General features: G+C 39.4%; 2 protein-coding genes across 4 annotated transcripts in view; one reads left to right on the forward strand and one right to left on the reverse strand.

The window, feature by feature from the left end:
- The window catches only part of LOC140739453 (drebrin-like), a 198,564-nt gene that overhangs the window by 172,060 nt on the left and 2,694 nt on the right, over positions 1-23,810 (forward strand). The window contains exons 11-14 of one of the 2 annotated variants that reach the window (XM_073067762.1): positions 2,434-2,556; positions 8,931-9,074; positions 14,641-15,350; positions 16,728-16,812. In XM_073067762.1, coding sequence (XP_072923863.1) covers positions 2,434-2,556; positions 8,931-9,074; positions 14,641-15,350; positions 16,728-16,812 — 1,062 coding nt within the window. The remainder of the gene's footprint in view (positions 1-2,433; positions 2,557-8,930; positions 9,075-14,640; positions 15,351-16,727; positions 16,813-23,810) is intronic. The other variant, XM_073067763.1, reaches the window with a different exon arrangement.
- LOC140739454 (AT-rich interactive domain-containing protein 5B-like) overlaps positions 4,227-23,810 on the reverse strand; it is a 165,310-nt gene continuing 145,726 nt past the window's right edge. For both annotated transcript variants that reach the window (XM_073067765.1, XM_073067764.1), the window contains one exon: positions 4,227-5,411. In XM_073067765.1, coding sequence (XP_072923866.1) covers positions 5,227-5,411 — 185 coding nt within the window. In that variant the 3' untranslated portion in view covers positions 4,227-5,226. The remainder of the gene's footprint in view (positions 5,412-23,810) is intronic.

Genomic DNA, 23,810 nt, shown 5'->3' on the forward strand with positions numbered 1-23,810 from the left:
CTCAAACTGAAAATGAAGGAAACTGATGTTTAAATGTATCAATGTCTGATAACGTAACAAACCTTCTGGTGATGTAAACTGTTTTGACATACTTGGTTGAAGTATGTCAAACCTTTGGAAGGAGAAGTATCTTGGACCATTCTTTTAATAGCAGGAAAAGAATCCTTATCGCCCCCATTCATCAGTGGTAGCTTCAACCCTACTTTACATCACTTGTCTTGACTTTTTCTCTTCATAGTGATGCTGTCAATGGAGTGAGACTCTAAATATGCAACAAACACAACTTTCCCAAAGCTGTACTCAACGATGAGACATCCCTATATTTAGTCTGGGACCCGTTTCCCAATACTACTCAGCTATTTAGGACTCTCTCATTAACATAAGGCCTTCTCCACATCTTATCTATAGTTAGAGTGTGGGTTTCACCTATAATTAGTATGTGGGTTATCCATGCTATTTACTGTCCTGTGATGGAGCATGATTTTCTTGATGATGTAATATGTGAATACTGGAAAAATGCTTTAAACTTTGGGCTATTTTACTGTTGGTTCTCACTTAAAGTTACATTAAGAATCATATCCACAATTCCATGCTGTTTTCCTATCATGGAAATTAGTAATCTGATTATTGTATAATTTTCAATCTTATCCTTTTTGGTATGTTGCATAACTACCTATTCTGTCAGATTTTTGTGCCACTCAATGGTCTTCTGCAGCCAAAACCCACTCCTCAAATCCACAATCAATCTTATTTTCTTAGGCAGTCTCTTGGAACTAAGGGTGACTTGCGTTCACTCAGGTTTAGTGGGTTCTGAAGTGGGGACCACAGTCTCTTCCACATGTGGGAAGATATGGTGTCTGACTGCGGGTTGCTGCGTGGTTTGTCACATGCTGCTCTGCTTTTGCCACTTACATTGGATATTTTTGGGCTTCAAGGTTCCGGGGTCAGGGTTTCCTGAGAATCAGTAGGGATGTTACATTTTTCAAGGAGGATCGGAACACACCTTTGAATCATTTCACTTCTGTCCACCTAATGATCTTTTCCTTTCCTAGAGATTGTAATGAATGTTAGTGTCCATCGTCTGACATTGGGCAAACAAAGGTATAACCTGACCAAGAAAGCTGACAGGGTACAACTAGGGCCTCAGTGCCAAGTATGCTGACTTTGGTTCACATATTCTTCTGGTAAACTTGGGGAATTTTGCAGAGATGATTTTGGTATTTTCCCTCGAGGTACCATCAGCAGTGTGTAGGAGAACAGAAATCAATCCTGCCCAGCAGACTACGTTGCTGCCAGGGTTTATCCCAGCCAGGGTAATAGAAAGTCTGATGATGGCAGTCTATATTTATGATGCTGGATGTTTGTCAACTTCAACAGATTGTATTCATTACTATACATGACAGCATATCCAGCTAAGTCTACAAGGGATACTCTCGTTAGCTAATTCCATTAGCTAATATTGTGACCAAGTGATTTTTTTTATTCTCTGGGCATTGTTTTGTTGGGCACACCCTCTGCTATGGACCTCTGCTATGGACTGTCTACTGCTCTGATCATACTGTGCAGGAAGGATCAAAAGGATGGAAGTGAAAATTCAATATCTTCCCTCAATCTCATTGACAGTGATTTTCTTTTGTTTATATTTTGAAAAGCTCTTTAACAAGTGCAGCCCAAACAATTCAAAAATTGTGCAGTAACTTCTTGAAAGCAGAACACTTTTCTCGCAGTGGTGAACAGGCATTCACACGTTACCTAGAGGGATATAATGATTTCTAGTACAGTGGAGCAGTGTTATTATCATACCTGGCTTAGAATGGTTGGAACTGACTTTATAAACTAATAATAGAAATATTGGAAAGCCAAAAACTGTGAAAGTGATTGCATCAGAATGTGAGTGGGGAGTTGAGGAAATTAGAGGGTGAAAGTAAATGAGATAATGAAAGGGGAACTAAAGTAGCTAAGAAAAGGGGATTTAAAAAATTTAACAGTAGAAAATGGATATGGGAAAAATATGGTAAAAGAGGAAACCGATGGGTAAGGGGAAGCCATGAAAAGTGTATATACAAGGAAGGGGAGAGTATTAAAACACGTAATTTCTAAGACTGTGATGGTTTGGAACAATTTTGGTGCAAAAGATATTAAGTAATTCTTTAGTAAGTGGTAGCAGCTCAGATTTAATGTTGTTCCAAGATAAGGTGACTGGTGAATTAAGCAGCTTTAAGGGAATAGCCAAAACGTTTTCAGTAACAGCAATAGTAATGCATGAAAAGTGTCATCATCTTTTAATTATATACTGTCTTTGGAATGGTATGACAATAAATGAGTTACACTGTATTAGTTGCATTAACCACCTCATCAATCCCTTTTGCTACTCCTTAACTCTCTTATTTGCTGTTGTGTGTTACTGACTGATGTGACACATTCTCCCCACAGGTCGAGTGAACAGCCCTTTCCTTAAGAATCAGAACAGTCTGCCCGAGCGATCATGGTCCCCTCCAAGATCCCCTTGCCCTCGAATTGCTGCTAGCCATAGCCCCTTCCAGTCTTACCCCTCATGTATGTATATACTTTCTAATTAAATATAGAGTATCATGTTTCTTTGAATAGAAGCATGCACGTTCTACAGTATGGAGACTCTTATGGGCTTCCATACACTGTGCAGCTTCTAGTTTACTAAATAGCTTTGCATTTAAGAAATGATGCTTCAGTTTTAAATCAAATTCTAATGCCCCTGACTCGGAGCCATAGGAAAACAGAGAGTGGTCTACTATTGAAACAAGATGAATTATAAGGAGAAAATTAAGCAAGCAGATTTGGCTATTTTTTTTAAATACTGAAGATACAGCACATAGCTCTGTTCCCAATGTCCTCTTGTCAGAGAAAGTCACTGATCTTCCACAATGCTGCAGGTGCAGAAGGAGGAGAGGATCTATGTCAGGAGCAGTAAACACTAGTCAGTATGGACTGAAGTTATTGTTCTGATGATGTTGCAAGATTTGGATTACCCTTTGCTTTTATCTGTGACAAAGGACCATGTCTGTCCCTTCTGGTGGATGGAAAAGGTCTCTGAGCAGGTAGATGTATTCTCTTACAGATAATTGATATTAATCTTTCACTCAACAGCACCAAAACTGCTTGGTGTCCTCCATTTCTGTGCCTGAGTGCACTCATCTGATTTACTGCAAATACACAACTTAAAAGATCAGAGCTTTGAAAAGAATTGAATATGTGCATACCTTTGATATGGCCATGTCTTCTTGTCCTCATGCTTTTTGTTCATCAAGCCTTCTGTCTCAATTAATCTCTGCCAATGAAACCACCCATGCTTCTCACACTCGTGCACAAGCTCCCTCCAACTGTAATGAGTATATGTGGCTTTGTACTCTACTACTCCTTGTGCAATTTGTGATAATGTATAAATCACACTGATAATTGAAATGGTTCTCTGAAATGGTTCTTAAATTACCCACTGGATTGTTGTAGGTTAATAATGATTGAATGAATTCTATTTAGAATTTTCAAAAGTTAAATTGTCGGTTGAAATATAATAGTGTGGGTTTGACTTTTCCTTATGTACAATGTTTATTGATGGCCATTTGAACCCATTTAAATTTGGACATATTCTTTTGAGAAGTGGGCATTATTTGACACTGGAAACTTGTGTGTAATTCTGCAATATCTAAGTAAAATTGTAGCAAACCTAACAAGAAGCAGCATCAGGAAAAAAAGTCAATGGATTTTCTACTACCATTTCCCATTCCGTGTCTATTTTAATGATTAATTTCCTTCTCATTTGGACAATGAGGTTTGATCATGTCAATGCCACTGTTATTTCTCATGAGGTGTTGCTGTGTTTCACTCCACTGCAATAGTATTGGCAATTTAAAAAGTACATAATTGGTTTTAAAGAGCATTTGAAAGTTCAGGGTTCTTGAAAGACACTATACAATCTGGCTTGCTTTGGTCCTTGTTAGTCTTTTGGTCACAAATTGTTATTTGCTACTGTATGAAATTTGCTTTTAATGAATTAGTGCTTTGTCAGCAACAAATGCACACCAACAACAACTCTCGTGTACAGGATATTAATAAGAAAATGTCATTATAGTTTTTCAGCTTGATAAACACCTTATTGTAGGTAACTCACTCAATTATAGATCCAACCTTCTGCTCCAAAAGACTGAACATTGCTAACATGTCCAGGAGCTAGGCAAAAATTTAGCCAGAACAAAGGTTTTCTGTCTTTGTTATAGTTAAATAATTTCAGATTATTCCAAACTATTGCAATTTAATTTTTAAGTAGCTAGTCTCTAAAAGGTTCCTATAAATTGAAGATCATAAGGGTTCTATAAAATTTAAATAGGGATTTGTTATGTATTCAGACAATGTAGCTGGTACGTGATTTTTGTAATGTTTTCTATTGTACATACATAGTAAAGAGCAAAACTGCGAGATGTTCCCTCTCACACCCCTCTGTGCTTAGTCTGCCATAAAATCACAAGATGTTGCACAGCAAAGACAAAATATTAGCTTTAGCCTTCAAAATGATATTTGCCTTATTTATTAAGCTGGGGAATTCTACTGAATAAAAGATGATGCAGCATCATAAGCAGAGTTGTATTGAATTTAACAGAGCAACATCAAACAAAAATATGGAATTTCTACTTCTATTTGTCGTAGCTTCCATTTTTACAAGTTGTATCCTTCTCATTTGGATAGTAAGACCAACCTATGACATATTGTCTTGCACAAGAGGGTTCAATGAATTTACCTGGTATTTTAATGCCATTGTACCAGTAAGAAAGAAGTGGGCTTTTTATTTATTCATATTTCAGGAGACGGATGTCAATTAGGCAAGGCCAGCATTTATTGTCCATCCCTAATTGCTTTTGCTTTTATTTTTCTTGAACCACCATAATCCTTCTGGTGAAAGTTCTCCCACAATGCTGTTGGGGCATAATCTTTCAAGATTTAGATCCAGGGACAGTGATGGAATGGCAATGTAGTTCCTTCTCAAGATGCTGTTCAACTCAAAGAAACAGCAAATGGTGGTGTTCCCATGTGCCTGAATTTCTTGCCCTTGTGGTAGATGTCATGAATTCAGGAGGGATGTAGTTTGGTATAGCATGAGCAATTAAATGTGGTCCATTTGTAGAAGCTTAGTTAATTAAAACCTCACCAACTACCTACTACACACTGCAAAAGGCAACCACGGTAATGGATGAGATATTAATCAAGTGGGCTTCTTTTGTTCTGGGTGGTATCATTTTTCTTTGGTGTTTTTGGGTCACAAGCATCCATGCCAGTCTCAGATGCTCTATGATGGCTGCTTAGTGTCAGATATTGGCAAAAGTCTATAATCCTGAAAGTTGTCCACTTGCTTGGTAGGGGACTTGTGCAAATCCCAAAACGCTCTGCAAGACAGAAGGAAAGTTAGTCATTTTTAAAAGTTATTTAGATAGCTACAAAGGCATTTTAATTCTAATCTGCATTAAAAAAAACTTGCATGTATTGAATTGTGTTGAAAAAGGTGTTAAAGTGAGAGAGTAATAACAGACAGGGTGGGTGCAATAATGAAAGTGGGGCTTAGGAGATATTGCTTTATCTTTCCTTGGGCCAGCGCTCTTTCAGATTAAAACTCATGTACATGACATAAAGGGTCTCAGCCTGAAACATCGACTACTTGTTCCCCTCCGTAGACCTGCCGAATTCCTCCAGTTTTTGTGTGTTGCTCCGGATTTCCAGCATCTGCAGAAGCTCTTATGTTTATCATAAACATGTGTAAGGTTGCATTTTTTAAAAAAAACTTGTTTAAAGCATTTGCTCTGTTTCTTATGGTATTTCAGCTCTTGTTATTTGCACACTTCACCACCATCTCTCAGTCAGTACCACACTACTGCTTTCATTCAAGGCTCCATCCTATCACAGGCCTTCCATTTTTGCTTTCATTGTCTTTGACTTAAAAATAGTTTCATTTCTAATTTGTCTGTTTTGACAAAAAGTCATCAACTTGAAATGTTATGTCTGTTTGCTTCCAATTTATAGATTAACCGATGCAAATCAAATTCCATCCATCACATTAGTGGTGCTGCATAGCTATGGTGTGTCCATCTATAACATGCATTGGAGCAATTTACCAAAACCTGTTCATCAGCAATTCCAAACTTTTAACTGTCTGCCAGTGGATGTGTGAGACCACCACCACCTGCTGTTTGCCCTCCAGAGTGCCTACCATCCTGACTTGATAATGTTTTAGCAATCCTTCACTGATACTGGCTTCCTCTAACAGCACTGTGGGAGTATGTTCAATACAAGAGCAATTCAAGGTAGCAGCTCACCATCACCTGCTCAAGAATAATAAGAGATGGATAATGAATTCTAGCTTTGCCAGTAAAATCCTGTATTCCACAGAAGAGTTAATGTCCATGTTTTAAACTTTAAGACGGTGCAGGAGTACTCAGGCTAAACCTTGAGCTTCAATTCTGAAATATGGTTGCTGATCAGGCAGCTTTAAAAACATCTAATGAAATAGTTTCCATGATTCTTTCCCAGTTTCACAACTAAGGCCCGTGGAATGTCACGAGAAATGCTCCAGAGAGATGCTAATGTGTTTAATTGTGGATTCCACTAAAGCATTGACTGCAGTCAGTCACAAAGTACATTGTGTTTGGAAAGAAACACATACATTTAATAAAGAAAATGTTGGGGTTGATAAAATAAGTTGTTTCTGTATTTTGAACAGAAATGCATAATGTAACCAAGATTTCTTTGGTGCAAAAAGGGGTCTAATGTTTGGAGAGGTTCTATGGGTAGCATCATGTTCAGGTACTTTACCATCTAACTTTTCTCAGTACACAAACCTGCATAGTAAGTTTGGATGATTTACTCATTTTTTGGAAGCATCATAGGCCAACCTCTCTCTTGAATCCTAGCTTCCAACAGAAAATATGGAAGAATGGCCAGAAATAACGCTTCTGATTAATTCTCTTCCTGACATGGGTAAAGCTGTCCTAGTCAAGAGCATGTAACTCAAGGACAAAACTTGCGGAATTTCATGCTTCAGTTCTCCTCTTTTATTAGTGCATTTTTTACTAAACCATTCAAGACCACCTCTAATATTTCTAATACATCAAGCCACTGTTTTGCATACAGTTATTGCTGTTTTTACAGCCACCTCGTAAGTCAAACACTGCAGGGAAAATCTTGAGGTGACAAACAATATTAAATGCTACTTTGAAATGTGTCAGGGAGAAAAATGTGGAGAGGTTGGGTGAACTGGTTCAGGTATGTGACAAAAATGTCTTTCAGAGCATCTATCATCGCTCATATCTGAGCTTCCAAATTAAATACCGTCTTGTGAAGAGAAATTGAATGTGGGAGGATTTATCCAAATTAATACATACTTTGAATCTTCTAAGGAGATACAACCTGTGTTTGATGTTAATCATGGTTAAAATGATTGGAAAGAACAACTGAGTTAAAATTATGGTAAATATGTATGCATACTACTTTCACTTAGTCCCTCAAAGTGGAAAATGTTCATTTATGGAATATTAATGGCTGGTAAGTTAGAAATTTCTAAAAACAAAATAACTTTGTTGTGGAAGTTCCAGTGATGCAATCTTCATTTCATCATCAATCCTACTGTTCCATGGTACAATCTGTTGGCTCTAGGAGTATCTATGTATGTACATGTGGCTCACTTGAAGCTTGCCCCCATCCCTCATTATCTCTCTCAGCTGCTCCAGTGATTCTGCTTTTTGTATGTGTTAGTGCTTCATTCAGCTGTCCTGCAGTCCGTGATGTTTCCAAGAAGCTTTGCATTTCCACTTTTCTTGTCTCTAGAAAGTACTTTCATATTCCTATGATACACATATGTGGAAACCAGTTGCATTTTCCTCTCCTGCATGCTACAGGAAGTGAGTTCCATCTTCCTGTTTTTGTTTACTTCAAAGTAAGTTTCATCTTCTCTGTGAGCCAGAAATGCAGCTCCATCTTTGTCTTCTGTTTGTGCATTAGAAGGTAAGGTCCATTTCACTAACTTTCTGAAAAGTACCTCTCCCCACATTCTCTCTCGAGTTCTGTTCTGTTCTCTCGAGTGCCCCTAAAGGTAAGCTGTCATGTGCCTCAAAAGCAACTTGAACACCGATCTGGCCAGTAATTTTATATTACAAGTTTCACTTGATTATCATCCTTGCATGTTGTTTGTGTCCAAACTTTTATCTTTCAAGATGAATTTGGATTCTGACAATGCAAGAAGAGATGTTCATGAATCAATTCCCTGATATTGAACAAGGCAAAAGCAGTCTTTTATAATCTTTAGTCCAGGCTGCACTAGAAGAATTATTCTGCATCATCTTCTATAATGGGTGCAAAGTAATTCATTTTTATCTTTTTAATCAATCCTTTAATTAAAGGCAAAACCATACAAGAATAAGGTATTTCAGTCCTTAATTATTACTCTTTTAAAAAGAAAAATCCTCTGGCATTCTCCAAAGAAAATTTTGATGACTGCTTTCAGAAAATTAAATCCTTCTTTGTATGTAAACATGAATAAATAGTGGCTGGGAAATATGCTGCTAGGTTGTTATTTTAAAAACAATTGCTCATTTAATCACAGCTCATTCAAAATATCATTTTGAATTCTACCAGTTGTGGGTGACAGCATGACCATGTTTAACTACAAAATATTCCACTGCTAAAGCCCCCTTATTGGGTGAATTGATCATTTACTGATCCTTTTGAGATCAGTCAGTCCCACGAGTTTTCTATGGTTGCATTATCAAAAGTCTAATTCACATTTTCTGCATAATTGACAAAGCAGTGTCTAGATTTTAAAAACATTAAATTATGTTTCATAGTTTTTTCTCTTAAGTTTGAGATTTGGTAGTTACTCGAGTTTTAAATGAATTTTTACATTCAACTCTTTACAGACTACCAGACGCAGTTTGAATCCACAAGACAGGAAGATGTAACATCCTTCAGTACTCCAGATCCAAGTATTGTTGCAACACCGATATATGAGGAGAATGAAGAGTCTGTAGAGGAAGAAGTTCCAAACTTAATTCCGGATGCAGGTATTGTTGAAGCATGGATCATATTATGAAAGGCATGCAAAAGAAGCAACGTTATGATGGTCATGGAGAATTTCAATATGCAGGTAGATTGGGAAAATCAGGCTGGTGCTGGATCCCAAGAGAAAGAATGTGTTGAATGCCCAAGGCGTGGCTTTTTAGAGCAGTTTGTGGTTGAGCCCACTATTGGAAAGGAAATACGTACTGGATTTTGTGATGTAAATAAAACAGATTTGATTAGGGAACTTAAGATAAAGGAACCTAAGGGAGAACCTAACGGAACCTTAGGAGAAGGTGATCATAATATGATAGAATTCATCTTGTACTTTGAGAGGAAGAAGCTAAAATTGGATTATCAGAATTACTGTGGAGTAAAGGGAACTACAGAGGCATGAGAGAGGAGCTGGCCAATGTTGACTGGAAATGAACATAAACAGGGATGACAGCAGAGCAGCAATGTCTGGAGTTTCTGCAAGTAATTCAAAAGGCAAAGGACTGGTTCACCTCAAGGAAGAGGAAGGATGAGGCAAACATGACTGAGAAAGGAAGTCAAAGACAACAAAAAAAGCAAAACAGAGAGCATACAATATAGCAAAGATTAGTGGGAAGCTTTTATAAACAAACTGGAGACAGCTAAAAAAAGTCAATAAGGAGAGAAAAGATTAAATATGAAGGTAAGCTAACTAATAATATTGAAGAAATTTCTTCACATATAAAGAGTAAAATAGAGGGAAGACTGGATATTGAACCACTAGAAAATGATGCTGTAGAGTTAGTAATGGAGAACAAAGAAGTGGCAGGTGAATTTATTAAGAATTTTGCATGACTCTTCATTGTGTAAGATCCCAGCAGTATGCCAAAAGTTTGAGAATATCAGGGGCAGAAGTGAGTGCAGCTACTTTCCTAAGGATAAGATGCTTGGGAAGCTGAAAGGTCTGAAGGTAGATAAGTTGCCTGGATGAGATGGACTACATCCCAAGTTTCTGAAGAGATTGTGGAGGCATTAGAAGTGTTTTTTTTTTTCAAGAACTACCAAATACTGGAGTGGTTCCAGAGGACTGGAAAATTGCAAATGTCACTTCACTGTTGAAGTAGGGGAGGGGAGCAAAATAGATGAAATTTTATGCCAGTTAGCCTGACTTCTGTGGTGGCAAGATGCTAGAGTTCATTATTAAAGATGAGATTTTGGGGTACTTGGAGACGTATGATAAAAATAGGTCAAAGTCAGTTTGATTTCCTTAACGGGAAATACTGCTTCATTATCTGTTGGAATTCTTTGAAGAAATAACAGTCAGGAGCAACAAAGGAGAGTCAGTGGATGTTGCTTACTTGGATTTTCAGAAGGCCTTTGAAAAGGTGCTGCACATGAGGCTGCTTAACAAGATGAGAGCCCAAGAAATTACAGGAAAGCTACTAGCATGGACAGAAGATTGACTGACTGGCAGGAAGCAAAGAATGGGATTAAAGGGAGCCTTTTCTGTTTGGCTGCTGGTAACTAGTGATATTCTACAGGGGTTTATGTTGAGACAGGTGCTTTTCAACATTTTTTAAAATTATGTTAATAATTTGAAAGATGAAATTGATAGCTTTGTGACCAAATTTGCAGATGATACAAAGATAGGTGGGGGCATGCAGTGGTGAAGAAGCACAGAACCTGTAGAAAGATTTGGACAGATCAAGAGAATGGGCAAAGAAGTGGCAGATGGAATACAGTGCAGGGGAGTGTATGGTCATGCACTTTAATAGAAGGAATAAAGATTTAGACTATTTTCTAAATGGAAAACGCATCCAAAAATCAGAGGTGCAAATTGACTTGGAGTCCTAGTCTAGGACTCCCTGTAGTTTAACTTGCTAGTTGAGTTGGTAGAAAGAAATGCAAATTTAATGTTAGCATTCTTTTTGAAAGAATTGGAATATCAAAGTAAGGATATAATGCTGAGGCTTTATAAAGCATTGGTCAGATCACATTCGGAATACTGCAAGAAGTTTTGGTCCCATATCTAAAGATGTGCTGACATTGGAGAGGGTCCAGAAAAGTCTACAAAAATGGTCCAGAGGAGGTTTACAAAAATGATCCTGGGAATGAAAACGTTAATGAATGAGGAACATTTGATGGTGCAGGGGTTGTACTCACTGGTGCTTAGAAGAAAGAGGAGGGATCTCATTGAAAGCTCTTAAATATTGAAAGGACTAGATAGAATGAAGTTCAGAGGATGTTTCCTATAGTAGGTGTGCTCAGTCTCAGAATACAAGGACGTTCCTATAGAACAGAGGTGAGGAATATCTCTAGATAGAGGGTGGTGGATCAATGTCACAGATGGATTCACACAGGCCAAGTCATGCGTATATTTAAAGTGGAGGTTGATGGTTCTTGATTATTTAAGAGTGTCACTGGTTATCAGGAGAAGGCAGACAATTGGGGTTGAGAGCCACGATCGATTGGCAGAGCAGACTCAATAGGCCAGCTGGCCCAATTCTACCCCTGTCTTATGGTCTTTGAAAAATATGGATAGTTTAAACACCAATGTTTGTTTGTAAATTTGGATTCCTGCCTGATGTGAATCTATCAAACAAAGCTTACAGAATGATAGAGAAGTTTTCTCTGTTTCATCTAATAATAGCCTTTTCTCCTTTTGTTCTGCTGTAACTCTGCCAAACATTCTGCAATCTGTTTAAATTCCTTTACAGTTAAAGAGGACTCAGAAACTCAATGAAAACACAACATGGAAACTAATAACAAATTAAGTCATTGGCAATCTAGTATGGCTATTAATGGATGTCACAGTATCATAGTGATCAGCACAACACTATTTCAGCTCAGGCAGTCAGAGTTCGGAGATCAATCCCGGCGTCATCTGTAAAGGGGTCTGTACCTCCTCCCTGTTAAATATGCAGGTTTTCCCGGGAGCTCCGGTTTCCTCCCACAGTCCAAAGATGTATAATTGGGCATTGTAAATTGTCCGGTGATTAGGTGAGGGTTAAATCAGTGTTGCTGGGATGGTGGGGCTCGAAGGCTCGAGGGGCCTACTGCATATTATATCACTAAATAAATAAATGTAATCCAAAATCTGTGTCATATAAAGGATGGCACACTGCCATGAGTAGTGGCATCTTTATCGGCCATTGCTTTGGAAGTCCTTCTCATAATTTATTTAAACTCATAAACATTGAGGCTGTAAATTTTAGCAATTGCACTGATTTTCTCTGTGAAGCATGCCATTCTAGTAAGTTGATGAAATCTTAGAGAAGAAATCTGAAAAGAATCCTCAAATGTATGTGAGGGTTGTCATCATTCTTGCTCAAAGTGACATGCTATCACTTATCTTCATACATGTAAACTCTAATTTGTTTTCTGGAAAAACGTTTAAGTATTCAACTAGGAAAAAACTCGCTTAACCTCAGCAGGTAGGGACTTTGTTTCAGGAGTAGTAACACGACTCAGAAGGACTGGGAGGATAACAGCTCATTGAGAACCATAGCTGGATTAGTTCAAAGTTAAAAGTATATTTATTATCAAAGTATGTATACATTATACAACCTTGAGATTCATCTCCTAACAGGCAGCCACGAAACAAAGACACCAAAAGGAACCCATTAAAAAAACCAAAGACTGTCAGAACCTAATATGCAGAGAAAGAAGACGAATCATGCAAGCAGCAACGCAAGCATGTAGTGCTCTGAACTGAAGTCCATAAAGAGAAAGACCGGCCACAAACCCTTTGTTCAGTACAGAGCAGAGCAGCAATCCGAAATGGCCCGTCCCTCACCTCAGGCCCTAATACCTTGACCTTTCCCATTCAGTCCGGTGCTTAAATCATTATCGGAACATTGGTTTCAGTCCCTTCAGTACGCTCTGGGCTCTGGTACCCCACCACCTTGGTTCAGTGTGTACCCGACCTTTCCAATTCGGCCTAGCACTTCAGTCGATCAAATCTTGGGTCTTCCTCGCTCTCGGCGATGGGCCCAGTTCTGGCACATCGAATTTCCTCCAAGTCCAAAGGGAAGTTACAGGCTAATGTCTGTGGTGATCATTTGCCAGAAAGAAAGATTAATGAAGTATTTATTTGTTTTATTTTAAATTTCATTGGCCACCAGCCAGAAGTCACTGAGATTCACCAGCGCCATCTGAAATCAAACCTTTCTAACAGATTATGGTTACAGCAAACCTACTGTATTGCTCTCGTATGTTTAACAAGCATAGCAGTTTTCAGTGGAATGTGTAGCTTATTGAGTCTGGCTATAAATGGGGGGAATGTGAATCTCTCTATTTAAAAAAAGTTCATCAGTGCACAACTAAATCCAAAAGTAAGAATATTAACTAACTTTTAACAAATCAAATGTTTAGACTCAGCTATAACATTGCATTACGTTCTAGGTACCAAACAGATGAAACCAGGTCTGAGGAGGAGATTTACCAGAATAACTTTCAGAGTCAGAGAGTTCATTCTTAAGAGAAAACTAGAGAAACTAGAGTTGTTCTAATTAAAAGCAAATAAATATGATTAATATGATTAAGTGTTAAAAATATAGGGTTTTAATATTGAGGACAAGTAGCAATATCAAATACAAGGGAAGAAGTTTATGGTGACTTAGGCTTACGGGCATCTTAAGGGTAAAACTTCTGCACAGAGATTGCTACCAACGTGCTGCCACTGAAGGTGGTGGAATCATATACAATCCCCATGCTTAAAAGGACGTCCTGATATAGGCATACAAAGATACAGTCCTAATGTGGACAAATGGGATTAATATAGATGAGCGAAAAAACAAAACTGGCGTAATTGTGACATACTGAAAGGCTCGTTTCAGTGCTTTGTGCATGACAGTCAGTCACTGTTTGCACCGTCAGGTACTGGTAACCAGATCATTTAACAACATAACTAGAGTGAGCACTCCGAGAATTTATACACAATTTAGCACAATCAGCAATGTTTTGCTCATAAGACAAGGGAGAGATGAATTTAGTTGTAAATTTCTAAAGGGAATAGTATAAAAATTTCACGGAAAAGATCAATGTTATGTTAATAGCTCAGGGGAATGAGATCAACTGAAGAGCTCTAAGAGCTGGCAGAGACATGGTGAGCCAGATAGCCTTCCTCTGTGCTGGAAGATTCTGTGAGAGGGTCAGAAGAAAGGTTAGCATTTAATTCTTAAGATACAGAGAAAAGAACCAGAGTACAGTTGTGAGCCAGGCAGGAAGGCCAGTACATGGCCTTCTTGTTGGTGGGCAGAAAGAATGGTGTAGAACATGTAGTTTCATTAAACTAGACCTCACAGTGTTGTTGCATGTCCTCCTTCAAAGAATGAAGAAGTGTTCGGATACAGGTGACCTATGAATTCAAACCCCTGTGCTTTTTAAGTTTTCTTTGCCTATGCGATCAAGTCTACAATCTATTTTAGTATGATGTATTCTAATGGGTGGAGAGTGGCAAGAAATTCAATACAGCAAAGGTGGAATAAGTAAGTGGTGGACCTGTACCCAAAGAGTCAATGGTGTTATCAGGAAAATGTAAATTGGGGAATACCCTGCATTTAATATCATGATTCTCTTTATTTGTGGTCAATCTAGACAAGGCTGCACCTAGCTTTCAAGAAAAGCCACCCATTCTCTGTGAAGAGCCGCTGCCAGCACAGATTGTGCCAAGCTATACTGATGAAGCTGGTCTGGTAGATGTGGATGCTCCAAATCCAGTATGGCCTGAGGCACCCAGCTTTGTACATACTGAAGAGTCGGTGCACGTTGAGCAGGGAACTTTCACAAGTACTAAGGAACAAAGCCTTGTGGACATTGGGAAGCCACAAACAAATGATAATTTACCAGAAATGAATGAGAACTTACTGGACCTTTTGGAGGCCAATGGAATAGATCAGCTGCCATCAGAATCACACAGTGAGATAGCAGAGAAGCCACTGATCAATACCAGTACTGATGAAATGGAATTGATTTTGGATATGAAAAGGCCACCACTGGATGAGACACTTGCAGACATTGATGCAAATAGCCAGCCACTTGTGAACTTGCAGGAGTCGGGGCAGTATGCGGAATTAGAGCCCATTGAACGAGGGAAACAGCAGCAGCCACTGAACAGCAAAGGCAATGACGAAGACAACTTGCTGTGTTTTGATAACAATGAAGGGTTACCAGCGCCACCTCCAGACTGCCTTGATTCACAGAATTGGGAGAATATTCCAAGCCTCATAGAGCTCGAAGGCTCACAACAGATGAGTGAAGACTTTTGCTTTGGGATGCAGGAATTGCCCAAGCCCCAGGATGTAGAGGTAAGCTGGGGTTAAAAGGATAGTTGCAGTGCCAAAGGACCCATTGTTGTGTTTGAAAGAAGAAGGAGGACATTTTATATTTTGCTTTAAGCTGCAGCAAGTGTATGGAGTTCAGCTTCTTGATTTCCTATTTCTGGCTCAATGATATTAATCAAGATATGCCACAGTGTCAGATTTACATTAAGATACAACATAATTGGACAGCGCCTCATACCAACAGAAAAGCAGTTTGCAAATAGTAAGGTTATAGTAAGCAAATCTCTTTCCCTAAGATTGAGCCTTGAGCATCATCATCCTGTACCCTTTCATTTCTTGATTGGTAGGGATCATATCTGAAATGACTGAAGATTTCTACAGGGTGTGAGCCGAGAGTGTACATCTGTATGATTCAACACTGCACTGTCATTTATTCAGATTAGACATTTATCTTGTGTTAGGAATAGAAAATATTATGCAGTACATCATACGGTTCTAAAGATTAGACAAATTGTTGAGGCAGAATAAACTGTGGTGCTGAAAATACCATAACCCTACGTGAGTGCATCCAACACTAGCACTGTCTGTACAGAGCAAACATTCTATGAAAACATCAACTTGCATAAATAAACCTAGAATAAACAAACCCTTCTGCCTCAAGATGTGACCTGATACAATCTAGTTCACTAATACCTGTACTCATTTTGTCCATTTGTTTGAGGGAAGAGCTTTCTGAACCCTATATCTGTGCATCTATATCCAAATGGGACTAAATAAAATGTAGAAATTTTGGCAGTATCTAAGCCAGAATCTGTTCTCAGTGCTTCCAACTATAATACAAATATAAAATTAATTGCAAAATTGATGGCTGAAATCTAGAATGTCCTGCTTGAAAGATTGCTAGCAGCAGCTTTAATAGTAGCTTTCAACAGGGAATTTCCTATAGATTCGAGCTTTGGAGATTAATTAGAACACCACAAATTGGAGCATGATGCATTGGCACACTATTAACAATACTTCAAAGAGCCACTACTGGCAAAATGAACCAGCAGCTGTCTCCTGTGATTCTATTTCAAATCAGAGGAGGGTGGAAGTGGTAGGGAGGCAGGTGCTCTATGCCGAGTCACAGATGGGGACAGGAAGGGTGCTAAATTTCTATATTTTTCTCATTTTTAAAATCTCACCCATTTGATCTGTTTCTTTTCTTTCCTCAGGGATATATTTTTGACGGCGCAAATTGCATTAACGAATAAAAAATAAATTAAAACCACAGTTAGAAAATTTGCTTCCAAGTTAAATAATCCTATAAAGCACTGTTTTTATCTGAATAATTTTAGACACACTTCAGTCTAATATCTTGCTGCATCTTCTAACTTAAATTTTATGGTTTATATTCTATAGGCAGTTGAAGATTTTTTTAATCCACCACAAGATGAATATATTAAATTCCAATCACATGTAGAGGAAACTGGCAGTAAAATCCCAGGTGAGAAGCTGGCTTTGTTTCATTAGCAATATTGCTTTGTATATTTTGAATGTCCCAAAAGCCCTTGGATTACCATGCTACTTTACACATTTTTCTCAATCATCTCAAACATTCCATTTTCTTGAAGTCCAAAGAAGACTGATTAGGGTGTCTAGGATATTTTTTGGCTTCCCACCTCCTCAGTCAAGATATTCAGATTTTTTGGATGATTTGGAGAAGATGCCAGACTAATTTTGAGTCCAAGCCAAATTTGTAAACCACCACACCCCTAATTATGCTTCTATTATGAAATTCAAAGCACAAGGAATTTTGTCCGGATGGAAACTGATTATTCAGATGCTCCCTCGATAATTTGGGATCTTCCCTGTCCTACATTTGTACCTGCACTTTTCACCTTTGTTTCAACCTTTCCCTATCCTCTTATTGTTTTTGAGACTTGCCTCCTCTTCCTTTCACACCATTTTCACTCGATGGTTCCCTGGCCTGGTGCTGCAAGTGGCTCCATTTCATCATCTTTGTCCTGCCACCCCTCTGCTGAACCACCTCTTCAGGAACAGTTATGACCTTTCACTCGCCAGACTCCTGAACCAGTGTGGATAATTTCACTCACCTAAACTCAGAATTGATTTCATAACCTCTGAATTCACTTTCAAGGACTCTACAACTCATGTCCCAAGTATTATTTATTTAATTATTTTTAAAATTTGCACAGCTTATCTTTTGCACATTGGTTGTTTATCAGTTTTCTATTGATTCGATTGCAGGTCTCTCTGGCTCAGATAGGAATGGGGGAGAGGCCGAGTGCAGTAGTGATACAGGCTCAATAATTAGAGGAGCAGAAAGCAGATGCTGTTGATGTGAAAAAGACACCCAGCTGATCTGTTGCCAGGGTCAGGGGTATCTTGGACGAGGTCCATGGAATTCTAAAGGGGGAGGGTTAACAGCCAGAATTCATGGTACAAATTGGTACCAATGACATGGGCAGGAAAATGGAGGAGATGCTGAAGAGAGATTGTAGACGGTTAAGCAGAAAGCTGAACTGCAGGACCTCCGGAGTAATAATTTCTGGCATACTATCTGTACCAGTGAAGGTAAGAATAGGATGATTTGGCAAATTAATGCATGGCTGAAGAATTAGTGCAAGGGGAATGGTTTCAGATTTCTGAATCATTGGGATCTCTTGTAGGGAAAGTATGACTTGTACAACAAGGATGGGTTATACCTGAACCCAAGGGGAACCAATATCCTTGTGGGCAGGTGGGTTTAAACTAATTTGGCAGGGGGATGGGAACTGGATTGTTACGGCTGAGGATGGGGAAATTGGTATGCAACTAGATGTAATATATAGTGAGACTGTGAGGAAGGAGAGGCAGATAATAAAGCAAAATTGCAGTCAGTGAGTTTAAGGTTAACAGGCAGCCAAAATCAGAAAGGGTGATAAATGCAGGACTGCAAGTGTTATATTTGAATGCATGCAGTACGTGGAATAAGGTAGATGATCTTGTGGTGCAGTTGGAGATTGGCAAGTATGATGTTGTGGGCGTCTCCAAGTCATGGTTGAAAAAAGAAAATAGTTGAGAGCAGATCACCCAAGATCACACATTGTATCAAAAGGACTGGCAGGGAGATGGAGAGGGTGGAGTGGCTCTATTGCTAAAAAATGAAATCATATCCATAGAATGAGGTAACATAAGACTGAAAGACGTAGAGTCCTTGTGGGTGGATTTAAGAAACTGCAAGGGTAGAAGATCCTGAAGGGAGTTGTATACTGACCTCTGAACAGTAACCAGGATGTGGACTACAAATTACAACAGCAGGTAGAAAAGGCATGTGTTGTGAAAATCACATGGGATTTCAATAGGCAGGTAGCTCGGGAAAATTCAGTTTTTACTAGATCCCAAGAGAGGGAATGTGTAGAATGCCTATGAGGTGGCTTTTTAGAGCAGCTTGTGGTTGAGACCACTAGGGGAAAGGCAATTCTGGATTAGGTAATGACCCAGATTTGATTTGGAAGCTTAAGGTAAGGGAAGCCTTAGGAGGCAGTGATCATCGTAATATGATAGAATTCCCCCTGCAGTTTGAGAAGGTGAAGTTAAAATCAGATGTATCAGTATTACAGTGGAGTAAAGGGGATTACTGAGGCATGAGAGAGGAGCTAGCCAGAGTTGATTGGACAGGGACACAAATAGGGATGACGGCTGAACAGTAATGGCTGCTGTTACTCTAAAGGGAAGATGAACTGTTAAGGAAACAGTAACAGGGCATTTGGATAAACATAGCTTAATAGGACAAAGTCAGCATAGCTTTACAAAAGGGAAGTCATGTTTGACAAATTTGTTGGAGTTCTTTGAGGACATAACATATAGGGTAGATAAAGGGGAACCAGTGGATGTGGTGTATTTGGACTTCCAAAAGGCATTTGACAAGGTGCCACACCAAAGATTATTACTTAAAGTAAAAAATCATGGGATTGGGGATAATATTCTGGCATGGGTGGAGAATTGGCTTTCTAACAGAAAACAGAGAGTTGGGATAAATGGTTTATTCTCAGACTGGCAGTTGGTGACTAGTGGTGTTCCGCAGGGGTCGGTGTTGGGACCCCAACTCTTTACAATCTATATTAATGATTTGGAGAAAGGGACTAAGTGCAACGTATCGAAGTTTGCTGATGACACAAAGATGGGAGGGAGTGTAATGAGTGCGGAGGACATTGAAACCCTGCAGGGGGACATAGATAGGCTGAGTGATTGGGCAGACATTTGGCAGATGAAATATAATACTGACAAGTGTGAGGTCTTGCACTTTGGCAGGAAAAATAATAGAGCAAGTTATTATCTAAATGGAGAGAAACTGGAAAGTGCTTCTGTACAAAGGGATCTGGGGGTCTTGGTGCAGGAAACACAAAAAGTTAGTATGCAAGTGCAGCAGGTGGTCAAGGTGGTCAAGAAGGCCAATGGAATGCTGTCTTTTATTGCTAGGGGGATGGAGTATAAGAACAGGGAGGTCTTACTGCAGTTGTACCGGGTATTGGTGAGACCACACCTGGAGTACTGCGTGCAGTTCTGGTGTCCATATTTAAGAAAGGACATACTGGCTCTCGAAGCAGTGCAGAGAAGGTTCACTAGGTTAATTCCGGGGATGGGTGGGTTGATGTATGATGAGAGGTTGAGTAGATTGGGACTCTACTCATTGGAGTTCCGAAGAATGAGAGGCGATCTTATTGAAACATATAAGATTGTGAAGGGGCTTGATCGGGTGGATGCGGGGAGAATGTTCCCAATGATGGGTGAAACTAGGACTAGAGGGCATAATCTTAAAATAAGGGGATGCCGTTCCAGGACTGAGGTGCGGAGAAATTTCTTCACTCAGAGGGTAGTGGGGCTGTGGAATTTACTGCCCCAGAGAGCTGTGGAAGCTACTACACTCAATAAATTCAAAACAGAGATAGACATTTTCCTGGATAAAAATGGCATTAGGGGATACGGTGAGCGAGCAGGTAAGTGGACATGAGGCTAGGTTTAGATCAGCCATGTGATCTCCTGGACCAGTTTTCGATAGACTGGATGGGTCGGAGAGGAATTTTCCAGATTTTTTCTCCTCAATTGGCAACTCGGTTTTTTTCCCCGGGTGATCACATGGGTTTGGGCGGGATGAATAATAAAATAAAATGGGCGGCATGGTGCCCTGTTGGTTGGCACTGTTGCCTTGTGGGATTCGGTGAAAACTAGAGTTAAGATTGGATCAGCCATGATCTTGTTGAATGGCGGAGCAGGCTTGAGGGGCCCATTGGCTTACTCCTGCTCCTATCTCTTATGTTCTGAGGCAACCGTGGCTGACAAGGGAGGTCAAAGACAGCATAAAAGCAAAAGAGCGGGCATATAATAGAGCAATAATTAATGTGAAGTTAGAGGACTGGGAAGCTTTTAAAAGCGAACACAAGGCATCTAAAACAGCCATAAAGAGAGAAAAGATGAAATACAAAGGTAAGCTAGCCAATAATATAGAAGAGGATATAAAACATTTTTTTCAGATATATGGTAGAAGGAGTAAAAGAGAGACAAGAGTAGATGTTAGACTACTAGTAATGGGGGAGGAACTGAATAAGTATTTTACATCAGTTTTCACTGTAAAAGACACTAGCAGAATGCCAGAAACGTGAAAGTGTTAGGGGGGCAAAAGTGAAAGTTGTTGCTATTACTAAGGAGAAGGTGCTTCAGAAGCTGAAAGGTCTGAAAGTTGACAATTCACATGGACCAGATGGACTATACCCCAGGATTCTGGGAGAGGCAACTGAAGAGATACATGGAGGCATTAGTTAATGATCTTTCAGTAATCAATAGATTCTGGCATGGTAAATGTCACTCCACTATTTATAAAGGGAAGGAGGCGGAAGGAAGGAAATTTTAGGCTAGTTAGTCTGACTTCAGTGGTTGGGAAGATGTTGGAGTCAATTATTAAGGATGAGGTTTCAGGGTACTTGGAGGTGCAGGATAAAATAGGGCAAAGTGAGCATTGTTTTCAAGAAATCTAGCCTGACAAATCCGTTGGAATTCTTTGAGGATATAACAGATGAGAAAGACAAAGGAGAGTCAGTGGATGTTGTTTATTTGGATTTACAGTAGGCGTTTGACGAAGTATCATATGTGAGCCTGCTTAACAAAATAAGTTTCCATGATATTATGGGAAGGTTCTAGCATGGATAGAAGATTGGCTCACTGACAGAAGTAAAAGTGGGAATGAAGGGGCCTTTTCTGGTTGACTGCCAGAGACTAGAGGTGTGCCGCAGGGCCAGTGTTGGGACTGATTCTTGCCGTATTGTGTGTCAATGATTTGGTTGAAGGAATTGATTGCATTGTGGCCAGGTTAATGGATGATACTAAGATGGGTAGAAAGCGGGTAGTGTGCAGAAAGGGTATCTGCAAAAGGACGTAGACAGATTGGACAAAGAAGTGGCAATGGAATATAGTGTTGGGAACTGCATGGTCGTGCACTTTGTTAGAAAGAATAAATGCATAGATTATTTTATAAATGGAGAGAAAATTAAAAAATTAGAGGTGCAGAGGGAATGGGGAATCCTTATGCAAGATTCCCTGAAAGTTAATCTCCAGGCTGAGTCAGTTGTCGGAAAGGCAAATGTAAAGTTAGCATTCATGAAATACAAAAGCAAGGATGTAATGCTGAGGCATTTGTCAGACTATACTTGATGTATTGTGAGCAGAAAGGATGTGCTGGCATTGGGGAGAATCTAGAGGAGATTAGAGTCATAGAAAAGCATAGCACAGAAACAGGCCCTTTGGCCCATCTAGTGAGTGCTCAGCCATTTAAACTGCCTACTCCCACCGACCCTCTATTCTGAGGCTCTGTTCCCTGGTCCTAGACTTACCCACTATAGGAAACTGCCTCCTGACACTTGAATTTCTGGCATACAACTGGTATCTTCCAGAGTGAACACTGACACAAACTATTTATTGAGTTCGTACCTATTCAAATAAAATACTTATTCAGTTCGTCCAAAATTTCTTGGTTCCCCATTACTACCTCTCCAGTGTAATTTTTCAGCAGCCTGATCCACTCTCACCTCTCACATCTGAAGGAACTTTTGGTATCCTCTTTTATATTATTGTCTAGCTGACCTTCATATTTCATTGATTTTCTCCTTACTGCTTTTTCAGTTGTCTTCTGTTGGTTTTGAAAAGCTTTGCAATCCTTCAGCTTCTCAGATTTTTGCCACATTATCTGCCTCACTTTTGCTTTAATGCTGTGTTTGACTTCCCTTGCCAGCCACGGTTCTTCATCCTCCCTTTAGAATGCTTCCTCTTCCTTGAGATGAATCTATACAGTGGCTTCTGAATTGCTCCTAGAAACTCCTGCCACTGCTGTTCTGCTATCTTTCCTGCTAGTGTCCTATTCCACTCAGCTTTGGACAGCTCCTCTCTCATGCCCCTGCTGTTCCTTTTACTCCACCACATTATTGATACATCTGAATTTAATTTCTCTCAAACTACAGGGTGAATTCTACCATATCATGATTATTGCCTCCTTCAGCCCCTATTTATCAAATCTGGTTAATTCCACAAAAACCCAATCAGGAGTTGCCTTTTCCCTAGTGGGCTCGACCACAAACTGCTTATAAAGCCATCTCGTAGACATTCTACAAACTCCTTCTCTTGGGATCCAGCACCAACCTGATTTTCCCAATCTATCTGCTTTTTGAAATCTCTGACTATCATCACATTACCCTTTTGACATGCCTTTTCTATCTCCCATTGTAATTTGTTCTCCACATCCAGACTACTGTTTAAAGGCTTGTATAAACCTCCCATCAGGGTCCTTTTACCCTTGGAGTTTCTTAACTCTATCCACAAGAATTCTACATCTTCTGATCCTATGTCACCTCTTTCCAAGGTTTTGATTTCATTTTTTACTAACAGAACGACCCCATCTCCTCTGCCAACCTGCCTGTCCTTTCAAAACAATATTCACCTTGGATGTTAAGCTGCCAACTATGATCTTCTTTCAGCCGTGACTCAGTAATGCCCACGATGTTATACCTGTCAGTTTCTAACTGTGGTACAAGTTCATCTATCTTATTCTGTATACTGTGAGCATTCAAATACAACACCTTCAGTCGTGTATTCATCACCCTTTTCAATTTTACTGGAAGTTAAATTCTTAATCTTTTCTAAACCTTTTACCTTTATTTAGTCTGGAAACCTTTGTAACCTCTCCCTCCCTTTTACTTTTTTCTCATTTTTCCAAACTTTTGAACCTACTATTCAGCTTAAAGACACACTTTAACCCATCCTACGCACAACAATTTTGCCCTATCAACTGCTTATCCTACCTCACAGTCTCACTATACACTGCATCTACTTGTATACCAACTACCCCATCCTCATCTTATCACTCTGGTTTCCTTCCCCCTGCCAAATTAGTCTACATCTTCTTCAACAGCACTAGTAAACCTGCCGACAAGGCCTTTGGTCCCTTTCAAGTAC

This window comes from Hemitrygon akajei, chromosome 15, assembly GCF_048418815.1.
Source record: "Hemitrygon akajei chromosome 15, sHemAka1.3, whole genome shotgun sequence".
Classification (NCBI taxonomy): Eukaryota; Metazoa; Chordata; class Chondrichthyes; order Myliobatiformes; family Dasyatidae; genus Hemitrygon; species Hemitrygon akajei.